Below are 14,791 nucleotides of genomic sequence, written 5' to 3'. Positions count from 1 at the left end.
CCCCATGGTCTATACAGTCATTGGAATTCTCCAGGCCAGGATACTGGAGTGGGTAGCCTTTCCCTTCTCCAGGGGATCCTCCCAACCCAAGGATCGAATCCAGGTCTCCAGCATTGCAGGCGGACTCTTTACCAGCTGAGCCACAAAGTAAGCCCAAGAATACTGGAGTGGGTAGCCTATCCCTTCTCCAGCGGATCTTCCCGACCCAGGAATCGAACTGGGGTCTCCTGCATTGCAGATGGATCCTTTACCAACTGAGCTATCAGAGAAGAAAAACGGAATATTACTCAGCCATCTGCAGCAACACAACAGACCTAGAGATCATCATACTGAGTGAAGTAAATCAGGTAGAGAAAGACAAATATTATATCACATCACTTATATCTGGAATCTAAAAAATGAATCATACAAATCAATTTATTTACAAAACAGAAACAAGACTCATGGGCATAGAAAACAAAGTTATAGCTACCAAAAGGGAAAGGGGAAGAGGGGGGATAAACTAGGAACATGAGATTCATAGATATACACTACTCTCCATAAAATAGACAAAGAGTAAGGATTTGCTGTATAGCCTGTGGAACTGTTTTCAATAATAATAAGTTCAATTTACAATAATCCGTAATGGAAAAGAATCTGAAGTTGTACACTTGAAACTAACACAATATTGCAAATCAACTATGGCTTAATAATAGTAATAAAACGAATACTCGCTGGTTGAAGAGACTGTTTCTCCATTTTTCCCCCTGCTAGTTTCTGAGCTTCTTCAAGGAAGAAATTTATGGCCACATCTGTAATATACAGTGTCTGACACATGCTACTAATCTCATTTTTGAGTGAATGAATAAATGGATGGATGATATAGGAATGAATGAGTGATGACTGAAAGGTAGAACCAAAGGAAGAAGTAAAGCAAATCAGAGGAGGAACAAAAATAAACACAAGTAGAAAATCTTTGTGGAGAAAGCCTTTAAAAATAAAGGAAAACAGGTTAGAGAGACTGTTCCATCATAGCTTTCATCAAATATTGTGCTTATTTTAAGATATTCAGGCACTCAGGGAAAACGGAGTCACCATCTTGGGCTCCAAAATCACTGTGGACGGTGACTGCAACCACTAAATTAAAAGACGCTTGGTCCTTGGAAGGAAAGTTATGATCAACCTAGACAGCATATTCAAAAGCAGAGACATGACTCTGTGGACAAAGGTCCGTCTAGTCAAGGCTATGGTTTTTCCAGTAGTCACGTATGGATGTGAGAGTTGGACTATAAGGAAAGCTGAGTGCCGAAGAACTGATGCTTTTGAACTGTGGTGTTGGAGAAGACTCTTGAGAGTCCCTTGGACTTCAAGGAGGTCCAACCAGTCCATCCTAAAGGAGATCAGTCCTGAATATTCATTGGAAGGACTGATGTTAAAGCTGAAACTGCAATACTTTGGCCACCTGATGCGAAGAGCAGACTCATTAGAAAAGACCCTGATGCTGGGAAAGATTGAAGGCAGGAGGAGAAGGGGACGACAGAGGATGAGATGGTTGGATGGCATCACCGACTCGATGGACATGAGTTTGAGCAAGCTCTGGGAGACAGTGAAAGACAGGCAAGCCTGGCGTGCTACAGTCCGTGGAGTTGCAAAGAGTCTGATGCAGTGTCTGAACAACAAGCTATTTACACATAATAAATGCACATAAGTACTGTGAAAAGAGCAAGTTCATGATTTAAGCTTTCTCTTTCCCAACAGCTTAGCAGTGATCCTCCTTGGTTCCTACATGAAGCCAAATGTCCAAGTTACAAAGCTTCACAAATGGATTCTGCCCTGGGACGAAGCTTCTTGAATTAGCGTTGCACAAACTCTATGGGATGTAGATGGTTTTTAAGCCAGGCTTGACTACATTTAAACACTGAGGTGTCCAAAACCATTCAGAACTATGAATACGCTGTATTCCCATGCCCATAAGACCTCTTTTTCAGAATACAGCAGATCGAACAAAATATAGTTAAGTCTGCCCAGCGCTCACTTGAGCACCCCACAAGTGATGCTCACTTGAGCACCCCACAACTGAAAGCAACAGCAATGGTTAGTATTATGAGAACGACGCTGTGGGTGTGTGGGGGCTTCCTTTCCCAAATTTCTCACTTCTTTTAAGTCTGATTTAAGTCTAGCCTTCACTTCCTCGAGTTTCAATTCAACAATAACTGGATTAGGAAGGATTCTGCATTCTACTTACAGGGACTCAGATGGTAAAGAATCTGCCTGCAATGCTGAAGACCCAGGTTCAATCTCTTGGCCAGGAAGATCCCCTGTAGAAGGGAATGACTACCCTCTCCAGTATTTTTGCCTGGAGAAATCCATGGACAGAGGAGCCTGGCAGGTTACAGTCTATAGTGTCGCAAAGAGTTGGACACGACCGAGCGATTAACACTTTCTCACTTTTTCTACCAGTCTTATTCTGAGTTAAACAAAATCCTGTCCCTGAATCACTCCGGTTCTCTCCACACCAGTTCTCTCCACCTGCCCATTTCCAGACTAAAGATGGACTTCTCCCTGCTTCGGACAAGAGCCTTGACCCAGGACCCATCGCCCACCACCGTCCTTGTTACCTGGGACACCTTTACCTCTTCCCCTAGAATCATCTGTCTCCTCTCCTTCAAACCTTCAACATCAACATCCTCGTAACATTCTTCCCAGACTTCCTGCATCCACTTCTCTCTTGCCCCGCCTCCTTTTTTCCAACTGTGTGCCCACCTACGCACGTCGTCGCCGGTTTGACAAATTTTAAACTTGAGACCACAGACCACCACTTCTATTTTCTTCACAAACTTGACGGCGTCCAGTTCAGAGCCATGCAATCCAAACAACGGTGAATGACTAACTCCAACTTAACCAGTTATTTCCTCAGCATCGCCTCCATCCCGCCTCTCAGGGGACCCAGAATTTGCTCTGCATCCATAGCTCCATTGACCTTCCCCAGGTCAAGAGTGTTTGCTCCATGGACCCACTCCACTGACCCTTCGTTGACCCTACCCAGGTCAAGAGTGTTAATCAAGTTTTTAAGTTCTACTCAGTCCAATGACAGGACAGTGATTCTTTCTCTTTTTTTGGCTGAAGTGACAAACAATTCTTGCTACTTTTCCTTTGAACCCCATCCTACAAGGCTTCTTGCTGTGCAACTCCTACATTTGGAAGCTCAGGAGTGCCCGCATCACATTTGACTTGCACACTGTCTTATCTATCCTGCAGGGTCACGTGGTCCATCTGATGTGGTCAGTCTATGTCCGAGCTCCGTAAGGACATCTTCAGGCTGGCAAACAGTAACCGAGCCTGACTGCTTCCCACACTCTTTGCAAACCTACACTCCAACTATTTATATATATTAGCCTGGGCTTTTCAAAACGATTATCTAATTTTTTAATGACACTTTTGTGTGCTTTATGTCTTGAAATTAGCTCTCTTTATTTAATTCTGCTAGCTTTGTGCCATGCTATTTTTCAGATAACTTTTGTATCTGTAATACTTAAGACCTCTTGCCCTATAAGTTTTATAAGTCATAGAAAAGAGCATGTTGAGATAAGGATCTTTGCAAGCAGAACCTCATTAAACCACCCCTTCTTCCTGCTTCCCCTGGGGAGGGGGGGAGGGGAGGGGGAGTACTGGGAGGTTTCCAAATGATGCTTTCGGAAAGCCGGAAGGCATTGTGAGGGCTAAGCCACCTTCACACATCTTTATCCAAAACTACAGATAATTTTAAGACTCAAGGGTGATATTACTGTTGATCCTTTCTATAAATCCTAATTTGGTAATTCAGGACACCCCTTAAAAGAATAGTGTCGGTTATCAAACATCTCAGATGCACTGAATGAAGACTGTCAACTTGACTCCTACCTGTTAATAAGCCGATTTGGACTATGTCTGTTCCACAGATGGGTCACTTGATTTTAATTATATTTAACTTTGCCTGTTACTAGGTAGATGATACTTTTTTCTCTCTGTTTTATATTTTTCTTGAAAATCAACTCTTTTTCCCTCCATAGAGGACATTAAGATTTAGTAGTTTTAACTTAGGGCTTGACTTGCCCCTGATGTCCCTGCCCTGCTTACCCCCACACACAATCACACACATCACATACACACCACAGACACTTTCTCCCTTAACTCACGATAGATACTTTTTTTTTCCAACTGAGAATGCTTAATTAACAGTCACAGATGAGTTCATTCTTTCCCAGCTTTGAAAAAGAGGACCCTCACCTTAAGGGGAGGGGACAGCCCCTAATCCCTATTAGAAGGATACCAAAAAAACTGGGAACCCTGCTGGTAGTTACCTGATTGTTACTTACACTTGTTGAACTTAGATGCTGTGCTAAGTAAGTTCAGACTAGAACAAAGACCACTCTTTTAAATATTTAGACTCTTAAGCAAACCTGGGCAGAAAATAACACATCGGTCAGTGGATTCGCAAACACCCTCTAAAACTTTTCTCCAGGATCTCATCTCCTCTACTAAAGAAGTAAGTGCTACCCACCCGCCCCCAACCTCTTTAGTTAGATCACGGATTTAACATCACGTCTTGAGAACAGTTTAGGTTTTCCAGAAAGACCAGAAACGGAAGACTTACATAAACATCAAATCACTGTTTTTCTAATTTCCAGATATGATGAAAAAAATTTCATAGGCTGAAAATTAAGTAAATAAAGACGTAAGTATAAAAGCCTGTTTCCTTGACAACTCCCCTCCCCCAGCCCGCCTGTAATAGGGAAAAACCAAAACGGGGGGTGAGGAGGGGTAGCCACGAAGCCAGGCTGCCTCTGAGCAGCCCCGGGCGAGAACCCGCGCGCGGAGAGCCACCGACGCGGAGCAAACACAAATAAAGCGATGGGTAGAGGGGATGCATTTGGTGTAGTCTTTTTGTGGTTGCCATAGAAACGCCAGAGACGGAAGAACATGTTGCCTGACACAAAAAGAGACCGATCGGTAACAGGAACCTTCGCCCCGGCTTCATCTATTGCAGAGAAAATTCTTTCACCCGAGGCGGGGAGGTGGAGGGGGGGGGCGGGGATGGCTGGACAAGGGTGGGGAAATGAACCCCAGCGCAGCAGCTCGGCATCCCAAGGCGCACAGACACGCTCCCCCCGGCTGAGCACAAAGAGATGGTCCTTGTGCGGCGGCAAAGCCCCTCCACGTTCCCGCGGTCGCCTCACTTCCTTCTCCGCCTTCCTCGCCTCCTCTCGCTTACCTACCCCTTCCAGAGGTTTTAGGGAAATCCAGCCAAGGAGAGAAATAACGAGGGAGAGACAGAGGGGCGCACACATCCGCCACGCCCAGAGGTGAAGCCGCCTGCAAACAGCACGAACCGCAGATACCTCCTTTCTGGCAGCCCTGGACACATGGACTTAGAGATCGGACACTGAAAGGGAGCAGGCTGGGGTGCAGAAATTGCCACTAGTTTACAGGCGCTGTAAGACAGCCAACACTGGAAAGAAAAAAGCGAGACTCCACCCATGGGGTGGACCCTTCGGGAAAGAAAAAAAAAAAAAAAAGTGGTCCTCAGCTGACGTCTCTCCCCACCCCATGTCACTTCCTTTTAAAGCTACAATTTAGCAGTTACGGGGAGGGAGAGACGAGCTGCTGTAACATGAGTCCCTCCCCCTCCCCTTGCAATTAATGTAAGGAAGTGCTTCGGTAGGCTTCACGTTTTCGATCTCTGGCCGGAGAACCTGCCAGAATCGGAAACAAAGCCCGCTAGGTGGCCTTTTTCTTTCTCGCCCGCGCCTCACAAATCCTGTTGCATCCTTGAGCCGACATGGCTCCTCCAACCTCAGCTCGGACCGAGCCGGCCCCGGCTGGGCTGAGACCTGGAAACTGCCTCCTCTTGTGTTTGGTAAAAGACCCGCACTCTGTAATGCCCCCCTCACCTCTCACTGGTACGCGGTGCGGGAAGGACATTGCATTCCACTCGGAAGAGCCCCAAAGCACCTTCGACCAAATTATACTGAAAACTCCAGCGATCTGAGGTGTTAAGAACTGGGGAAAAGAGGCTTGGAGGTCGATGAATTTTCTCCCCGCAAAGCAGCCGCCAGGGTCGATAGCTTGCGCGCGCGCACACGCCCCGGAACGCATGCACGTGGCACTGGCGCCCAGAGTTAGGGTCTGGGCAGACCTTAACAATAGCATAGTGCCCTCGTAACTTTGAAAGAGGGCGGGGATGTTGGATCCCCGGAAATGCCAGGTCCCCAACATGCCTTAAACACTCAGCCTCCAAAGAGTTAAGGTGTGTGCCCTTCAAATGCTCTCTATTAGAACCATCGGCACAAATAATATTGGGTATCAAAGTACGATTCCTGTGTTCACCCCCGTTCTTTAGATGTTTACAATCCACAGGGGGAAAAAAAATAAAATGTTCACAAATAACTAGACCATATTGCAGAATTACTAAGAGCTACCAAAGTGCTAAAAACAGCGTGCCATGAGAAAACAGAAAGGGAAAGATCTCTTTTTGGTTATGCTGAGGGGAAAAAAAAAGCATTCATAATTCAGCAAACCGTGGTTTGGACTGGGTCCTACAGGGTGTGCTGTGTTTTGATGGTCTGTGATTGAAAGAGGGAAAGAAATGAATGGGGATGAAGAGGAAGATTGAGAGGGATGAAGGCCATCGGAGGCATAAACAAGGACCAGAACAGGAAACCCATTGGTGTCAATGGTTTATTTTAATATTTATGTGTAAATAAATTTGACCATGTAGACATGTTTATAAAAGATGTTTGCAAGAAGTTCTTGCAGCCAATGCAATTTATAAAGAGTTCTCATGACTTTTCAGATTATGTTTTAAAATCCATTTGTTTCCAGTTTTTCAAAGCCCTTCTCAAGTAGAATTAGACTGATGGTTTTCCATATTCGAATTCTGAATGGGGATATATTTCAAAATCTGTGCTATATTAAGTGGCTCAGCTCGTAAAGAAACCGCCTGCTAATGTAGGAGAGGCAAGAGACGTGGGTTTGATCCCTGGGTGGGGAAGATCCCCTGCAGAAGGAAATGGCAGCCCACTCCAGTATTCTCGCCTGGAGAATCCATGGACAGAGGAGACTGGTGAGGTACAGTCCATGGGGTCGCAAAGAATCAGACACAACTGAGTGTGCTTGAATGTGTGCACACAAACACACACACACACAACTACCGGTACAGCCAGTGATTTCAACAGAAACCATTTGAAATTAAAGTTTTTGACGGTTGCAAGTCTTATTCTGATCATAATACTTTTATGTCTTTATTCCATTAAGATTATCATTATTATGATGATTATTTTTGCTACTTTCACACTGCCTATTTAGGTGATGTTACTCACAATAGACTCAGTAGATATAGCTGGAAAATATTAGAGAAAAAATACTACGTCTAAAAATTTTAAGTGGAAATACAACCTTCTAGAATTAAATCCTATAAGCTTTACTCAGGGTCCCTTTTAGAGACTCTCCTTATTTTAGACATCCTGATTTAGCTATTTCTATCTGAACAAAGAATTGTGAAAATTTCCAGATCACAATCTAACAATTCAGTTCAACAAATACTTTTTGAGTATCTGTGCTAGTTGCTGAAAATACAAAAACACAGACAAGACATGGGCATTGCCCCACGGGGCTTAGTCTTAGGAAAGAAAGGACTGTAAACAGTTAAGATACAAGGTGACAAGGACTTCCCTCCTGGCTTAGACTGTAAAGCGTCTGCCTACAATGCAGGAGACCTGGGTTCGATCCCTGTGTCGGGAAGATCCGCTGGAGAATTCCATGGACAGAGGAGCCTGGCAGGTTATAGAGTCAGAGCAACTAAAACAACAAGCAAATACATTCTCCTAGGTGTGTAGTGAGTTGAATAGCATTCCCACTCCTCCCTAAATTTACATCCACACAAGACCTCAGAATGTGACCTTATTCGGTAATGTAATTAGCTAAGCTGTGTTGTGCTGGACGAGGATGAGACCTAAATCCAATGACTGGTGTCCTAGGAAACACACACTGTGCAAAAAGGTCACTGAACTGCTAATGATTTTTTTTCAGAACTGTGAGATTGAGGGTCATTTTTATTTGCTTTTTGTATTTTATTGCATTTTGAAATTTTTCTACAATGAGTATTTACAACTTTTATATTAAAAATGATCATGATTAAAAAACAGAAGACTCAAGGTTTCTAAAGTCGTAGTGTTCTAGAACAATTTAGGACAGAAGCAAAGAATAATCGATGATGATTATAACATGTTTAATCCCCAAAAAGAAGTATCTTCAGAACCCTCTGTTAAAGGTTGAATATCACGTGTTTTAGAGAAGTTTCTTTTAACCTAAATTCTGGTACTTAGAATGATAAATATCATGTATATAAAGTGTTAACTTACCTACTATATATTTAGCTGTCATGCTAGATGGTTATCAATGACATTATTTCAAACAGCCTTTTCTCTTAACACACTGACAATATTTTTCTTTCTTTTCATTTGGCCTATGCTATAAACATGAATATAGAAGCTATATCCATATAAATCTGTATACACAGTTTAAAAATTTCCATAGTTATAAAATACAAACGTATTACAGACTTGTGATTGTAATGGCCTTATCGTATGCTGTATTAGGAATTGCTACTGTTTTGACGCAACAAAGAAAAGATGTAAATAATAAATTCAATTTGAAATTGGGGTCTTTATTCTTACATTTATAGTTGCATATAATTGAGTCTTACAAATATGTCACATAGATCACAATCAACCAGCAATCTCTTACGGTTATGTTCCTATTATTACAATCATTTTAAGTACATTCAAATAATTCTAACTTTGCCTATCACTGGTGGTGTTAGTGGTAAATAAAGAACCTGCCTACTGATGCAGGAGACATAAGAGACATGGGTTCAGTCGCTGGGTCGGGAAGATCCCCTGGAGGAGGGGATGGCAACCCACTCCAGTATTCTTGCCTGGAGAATCCCCTTGGACAGAGAGAGGAGCCTGGCGGGCTACAGTCCTCAGGGTCGCAAAGAGTAGGACACGACTGAGTGACTGAGCATACATGCATGAGGAAAGCATGGAGAATTAGGCAGGATTCCTTCCTGATCAATAATGATTACAACCTAAGTGAAGTGAAGTTGCTCAGTCGTGTCTGACCCTTTGCGACCCCATGGACTGTAGCCCACCAGGCTCCTCCATCCATGGGCTTCTCCAGGCAAGAATACTGGCGTGGGTTGCCATTTCCTTCTCCAGGGTCTCCCGCATTGCAGGCAGACGCTTTAACCTCTGAGCCACCAGGGAAGCCCGATTACAACCTAAGGCATTCCTCAAACACTGAGGTCCATTGACCAGCTCTCACTGTATCTTAACTCAGAATTTTTCTTGAAATCTCTTACAAATTGATCTCAGCTCCTTTCTCTTTGGATCACTCAGAGTCTGTTCAGCCTGGCAGAGATGATCCTGGGAAGTCATTCACTCCCTCCTCCTGTATCAGGCACTGAGCTACTGGAAATCAAATGAGGCGGGAGCAAATCTACCACAACAGGAGGAGCTGAATTCAAATCAGTTAAAGCTCAACTCACGGGCAGCAAATGGAAAAAGATCCCAGCTTCACAATCTGATTTTAAAGGAAGGAAGTGTTAGTCACTCAGTTAGTGGACTCTTTGCAATCCCGTGGACTGTAGCCCACCAGGCTCCTCTGCCCATGGGATTCTCCAGGCTAGACTACTGGAGTAGGTTGCCATTTCCTTCTCAGGGGATCTTCCCGAAAAGAGATTGAACCCAGTTTTCCTGCATTGCAGGCAGATGTTTTACTGTCTAAGCCACCAGGGAAGCCCAGTTTTAAAGGATGTCATACAAAGAATACTAAGACTTAGCCCTCCCATTCTTTGCAACCGAGCAGAAAGAAAGCACACCACTTCAAGCAGTGTTCCACTCTGGGTGATTTTCAGCCCTTGTACTGTACATGTGTGATTTTTTTTTTTAATTCATTAATTTTTTGTCTGCTTCCTGATAGTCATTGAGTCACGCAGGATCTTTCATTGTGGCCTGTGAACTCTACAGTTCCCACGCTCGGGCTTAGCTGCTCTGAGGAAGGAGGGCTCTTAGTTTCCTGGCCAGAAATCGAGCCCACGTGTGCTGCATAGCCCAGCAGATTCTTAAATCACTGAACCACCAGGGAGGTCCCCATACTGTGTGATTTTTTTTTTTTAATTTTGATAAGTATGGGTTACCTTTATAAACAGAGAACTGAAGCATTTTTAAAAAATAAATATTGTTCTCACCTGGTGACATAATGCTTTTCTTTTTTTAATATTTATTTTTATTTATTTATTTGGGTTGGATTTTTTAGCTGTAGCATTCGAACTCAGTTGCTGCATGTGGGATCTAGTTCCCCAGCAAGGGATTGACCCTGGGCCCCTGCATTGGAAGTGCAGAGTCTTAGCCACTGGACTACCAGGGAAGTCCCTCGATAATGCTTTTCTTTATTTGGCAAATTATAGCCTAGTGGCACCTTGGTGTGTGTTAGTCACTGAGTTGTGTCTGACTCCTTATGACCCCATGGACTATAGACCACCAGGCTCCTCTGTCCATGGGATTCTCCAGGCAAGAATACTGCAGTGGGTTGCCATACCCTTCTCTATGGGATATTCCTGACCCAGGGATTGAACCTGGGTCTCCTGCATGGCAGGCAGATTCTTTACCCTCTGAGCCACCAGGGAAGCCCAGGGGCACCTTGGAGGGTGATCTAATTAAAGTATGGCCTGATCCTGGACCATGAGGATGGGAGCTTTTTAGAAATGCAGAGTCCAGGGCCCCGCCCCAGACCCAGTAAATTAGAAACTACGTTTTCACAGCATCCCCAGGAAACAGGAAACAGAACTGAAACAAAGCCGCAGTTTTTAGTGATTCCCCACCTCGGGATTCTCTCTGCCGTACTCCTCCGGCTTTCAGATGAAAAGCAGGTCTGAAAGAAAACCTATTGGCATCAAAATGTTAAAAAGAGAATTTCTACTTGAACTCATGTTCATTATTCTAAGTGTAGTTATTAAAAGTCCATCTATACTCCATACATTTGAGTTTGTGCTTAGTTTTACCCAAAGAAAATTAATCTTGGAATTTGGCAACTATCAGAGGAAAGTTGGCAAAAGAGCAAGTGACATCTTTTCTCCATGATCACTCATTTCTTCTTGGTTTCAGGCCAAAGCCAAGTCTAGTTGAATAAAACCTAGCTCCACGACTGATTTGTAAGAGGCGACAGAAAGGAAAATGGGCTCCACAGGTCCCCTTGTTTCTGCTTCGCCACTTTCCAGTCTGCTTGTTCCTCATCCAGCTACCTTTGCCAAAGGGAGCTTTGCAAATAAAAATAAGAGAATGTGGTTCTCCCCTCTCCCATCTCTGTCCTTGGGTGCATGAGCATCCCATGTATAAGTTTTCCTTTGAGTTACTTACAACAGACTCCTAATTCTTCATTTAACTTTTTGGAGCCTGAGCTTCCTCCTACCTCCAATTCATGGAGTGACTGTGATGTTTACATGAGACAGTGTATGTGGAGCACCTAAAATAGCGTAGAACCTCCAAAACCACTGTCGTGCTTTTCTTTGTCCTACCCGATTCACTGGACTTCCCAGGTGGCGCTAATGGTACAGAACCTGCCTGCCCGTGCACGAGACCTAAGAGACAGGAGTTGGATCCCTGGGTCGGGAAGATCCCCTGGAGGAGGGCATGGCAACCCACTGCAGTATTCTGGCCTGGAGAATCCCATGAACAGAGAAGCCTGGTGGCTACAGTCCGTAGAGTCACGAAGAGTCGGACACGACTGAAATGACTTAGCAGACATGCACACGCCTCATTCATTAAAATACAGATGACTTTCAGATCCATATATTCGGTTGGCCTCTGTCTTCTAAACCTCAGACCCATTTACCTAATTAGCTGATGAATATCTCCAGGAAGACATACTAAAATGCCAAGTGCTCAGTTGCTCAGTTGTGTCCGACTCTTTTCAACCCCATGGACTGCAGCCCACCAGGTTCCATGGGAGTCTCCAGGCAAAAAATACTAGAGTGAGTTGCTGTTTCTTCTCCAGGGGCATCTTTCTGACCCAGGGATTGAACACATGTCTCTGACATCTCTTGCATCGGCAGGCAGATTCTTTCACACTGGGACACCTCAGGGAAGCTAGCCATCCTAAAGGCTTCTGCAATTGAACGCTTCCGAAAACTTTTGACCCCAAGCTAGCCAGCGTTCTGCAGTCCTTTCAGCAAGTTTCTGGTTCCCTATTGTGGTGAAAGGTGACGCCAGAATTACCTGATTCTTTCCAATTCCTCTTGCAATCTTTCTCCCCACACCATGCCCACACCATCCTGTTAATCCTCTTCTCAAAGACGTTTACCAATAGCCCTCTCCCCTGGTGCTGCTCAGGACTTCTCTCCTGGTTGTCTGCCAAAAAAAAAAAAAAAAAAAAAAAAACCTGCTTCAGATTTTTTCGGGACACCAAGTCCCCACATAGGAACATTCAAGTTGCAAACTTTCAGAGATGCAAACATGCCTTTGCACACCCAGTCACATGTTTCTTCACGTGTCTGGTGCACACGGTCACACGCACACATCCTCTGCAAGGGGCCGCACTTCGCTGCTCAGCACAGTGGGAAAGAATCCACCTCCCAAGGCAGCAGTTGCAGGAGACTTGGGTTCAATCCCCAGTAAGGAAGATCCCCTGAAGGAGGAGATGGCAACCCGCTCCTGAATTCTTGCCTGGAGAATTCCACGGACAGAGCAACCTGGCGGGCTGCAGTTCTCGGGGGTTGCAAAGAGCTGGACACGACTGAATGACTGAGCGTGTACACCCCAACACAAACACACACACACACACACCCCCCACACACACACACTGTATAGCGTACATTAGTACAGTATCTTTAGTTCAAGCCCAGGATGTTTGGAAGCAAGCATAAAAGCAGCAGCGGTGTAGCTGGTACCACTGTACTTTTCAAGGTCTGTACTGTAAGATTAGAAATGTTTTCTCTATTTTTTTGCATATTGTTTGTGTGAAAATTATTATAAACCTATTACAGTGCAGTACTATACAGCCAACTGTGTTAGCCGGGTACCTTGGCTAACTTTGTTGGACTTACGAACACAGTCTTGAAATGAAACTGGTTCGTAGTTGGGGACTTACTGTGTAAAACTTAAACTCCTTTGGGTTACATGCAATGCCCTTTATGATCCGGCCCTACTCTCCCTCCAATCTCACGTCTCCCTTCAATTTCCTCTCTTTCCATACCCCTCCAAGGATCACCCTTCTTTCACCGTTCACCAGCTGACTTCACTCTCTCAATCCTCCAAGACTTATTGACTACCTCCTCCAGGAAGCCCTCAACTCTTTAAAAGGAAAACCAGTCCGAGTGTATCTGTATTAATGCACTTTACGCAATGACATCCAATTGGCTGTTGTTTCTATAGGTTTATTCTTGCCTAGCTTGTGAGGTTAGGATCTTTGTTTTCAAAGATCTGACATGTCAAAGGCCTTTGTAAATACTAACTGCATTGGAGACATCATCACTAGATCTCCTTTTTCCAAGGGGTAGCTGGGACTCTGTTTCCACTTCTGTAACTCAAAGTAGTTTCTTTTGAGCAATCCATTTTATCCTTATTTTCGTATGTTAAAAATAACATTCAAGAAAAAGCTTTAACTCTACAGAGTCACCTCCCTCATTTTCATTTTCATATATTGTGCTCTTTTTCAGTTTTTGTTCATATGCAGGCATAGTTTGAAAGTAAAAAGTCACTCAGTCGTGTCCAACTCTTTGGGACCCCATGGACTATACAGTCCATGGAATTCTCCAGGCCAGAATACTGGGGTAGGTAGCCTTTCCCTTCTCCAGGGGATCTTCCCAACCCAGGGATCAAACCCAGGTCTCCTGCACTGCAGGCAGATTCTTTATCAACTGGGCTATCAGGGTAGGCATAGTTTATTTTCCTGTGATCGTACTAGTGAAGAAACTTCCATCACATTTTTGTTTCACACATCCTAAACAGATTTCTTTTCTGGAAAATTCTGTATTTATTTGTATTGATTTGTGGCCGCGCTGGGTCTTCATCGCTGTGCAGACTTCTCTCCAGCAGCAAGCGGGGGCTATCACCGCAGCGCCAGGGCTTCTCACGGCAGTGGTTTCTCTTGTTGCAGAGCATGGGCTCTCAGACCCACAGGCTTCAGGAGTTGTAACCCAGGAGCTCAGCAGTTTCAATTCCCGGGCTCTAGAGGACAGGCTCAGGAGTTGAGGCACAAGGGCTTAGCTGTTCCAAGGCACGTGGGATCTTCCTGGGTCAGGGATCAAACCCGTGTCTCCTGCATTGGCAGGTGGATTCTTTACCACTGAGCCACCTGGGAAGTCTGGCCACTTTCTCCTGCCATGTAATTGAACACGTCTCCCCTTGTTCTGAGTGTGCTGCTGCTGCTGCTGCTAAGTCACTTCAGTCGTGTCTGACTGTGCGACCCCATAGATAGTAGCCCACCAGGCTCCTCCGTCCCTGGGATTCTCTAGGCAAGAACACTGCAGTGGGTTGCCATCTTCTTCTCCAGTGCATGCTAAGTCACTTCAGTTGTGTCCGACTCTGTGCAACCCCATAGACAGCAGCCCACCAGGCTCCTCTGTCAACGGAATTCTCTAGGCAAGAGTACTGGAGTGGGTTGCCATTTCCTTCTCCATGTTCTGAGTGCTGACATGGAAAGAGGGTGGGCTTTTGAAGAAAACACAGCTGGGTCAGGATCCTGGCAGAGGAGATTTAATCCTGTTGCAGCTGCA

General features: G+C 44.6%; 1 protein-coding gene across 7 annotated transcripts in view; it reads right to left on the bottom strand.

The window, feature by feature from the left end:
• The window catches only part of AGPAT4 (1-acylglycerol-3-phosphate O-acyltransferase 4), a 153,220-nt gene that overhangs the window by 129,806 nt on the left and 8,623 nt on the right, over positions 1–14,791 (bottom strand). The window contains exons 1-2 of one of the 7 annotated variants that reach the window (XM_044924022.2): positions 5,235–5,479; positions 4,613–4,670 (exon numbers count right to left, since the gene is read on the bottom strand). Coding sequence is in view for 3 of the 7 variants with exons in the window: in XM_025294305.3 (XP_025150090.1) it covers positions 5,231–5,306 (76 nt within the window). In the remaining 4 variants the exon portion in view is untranslated. Of the gene's footprint in view, positions 1–4,612; positions 4,671–5,230; positions 5,498–5,909; positions 6,040–12,293; positions 12,426–14,791 lie in introns of those variants that run through there. The other 6 variants (XM_044924023.2, XM_044924021.2, XM_025294304.3 and 3 more) reach the window with 6 other exon arrangements.

The sequence above is a fragment of the Bubalus bubalis genome, chromosome 10, assembly GCF_019923935.1.
Source record: "Bubalus bubalis isolate 160015118507 breed Murrah chromosome 10, NDDB_SH_1, whole genome shotgun sequence".
Lineage (NCBI taxonomy): Eukaryota > Metazoa > Chordata > Mammalia > Artiodactyla > Bovidae > Bubalus > Bubalus bubalis.
This window is presented reverse-complemented; position numbering and strand designations above follow the sequence as displayed.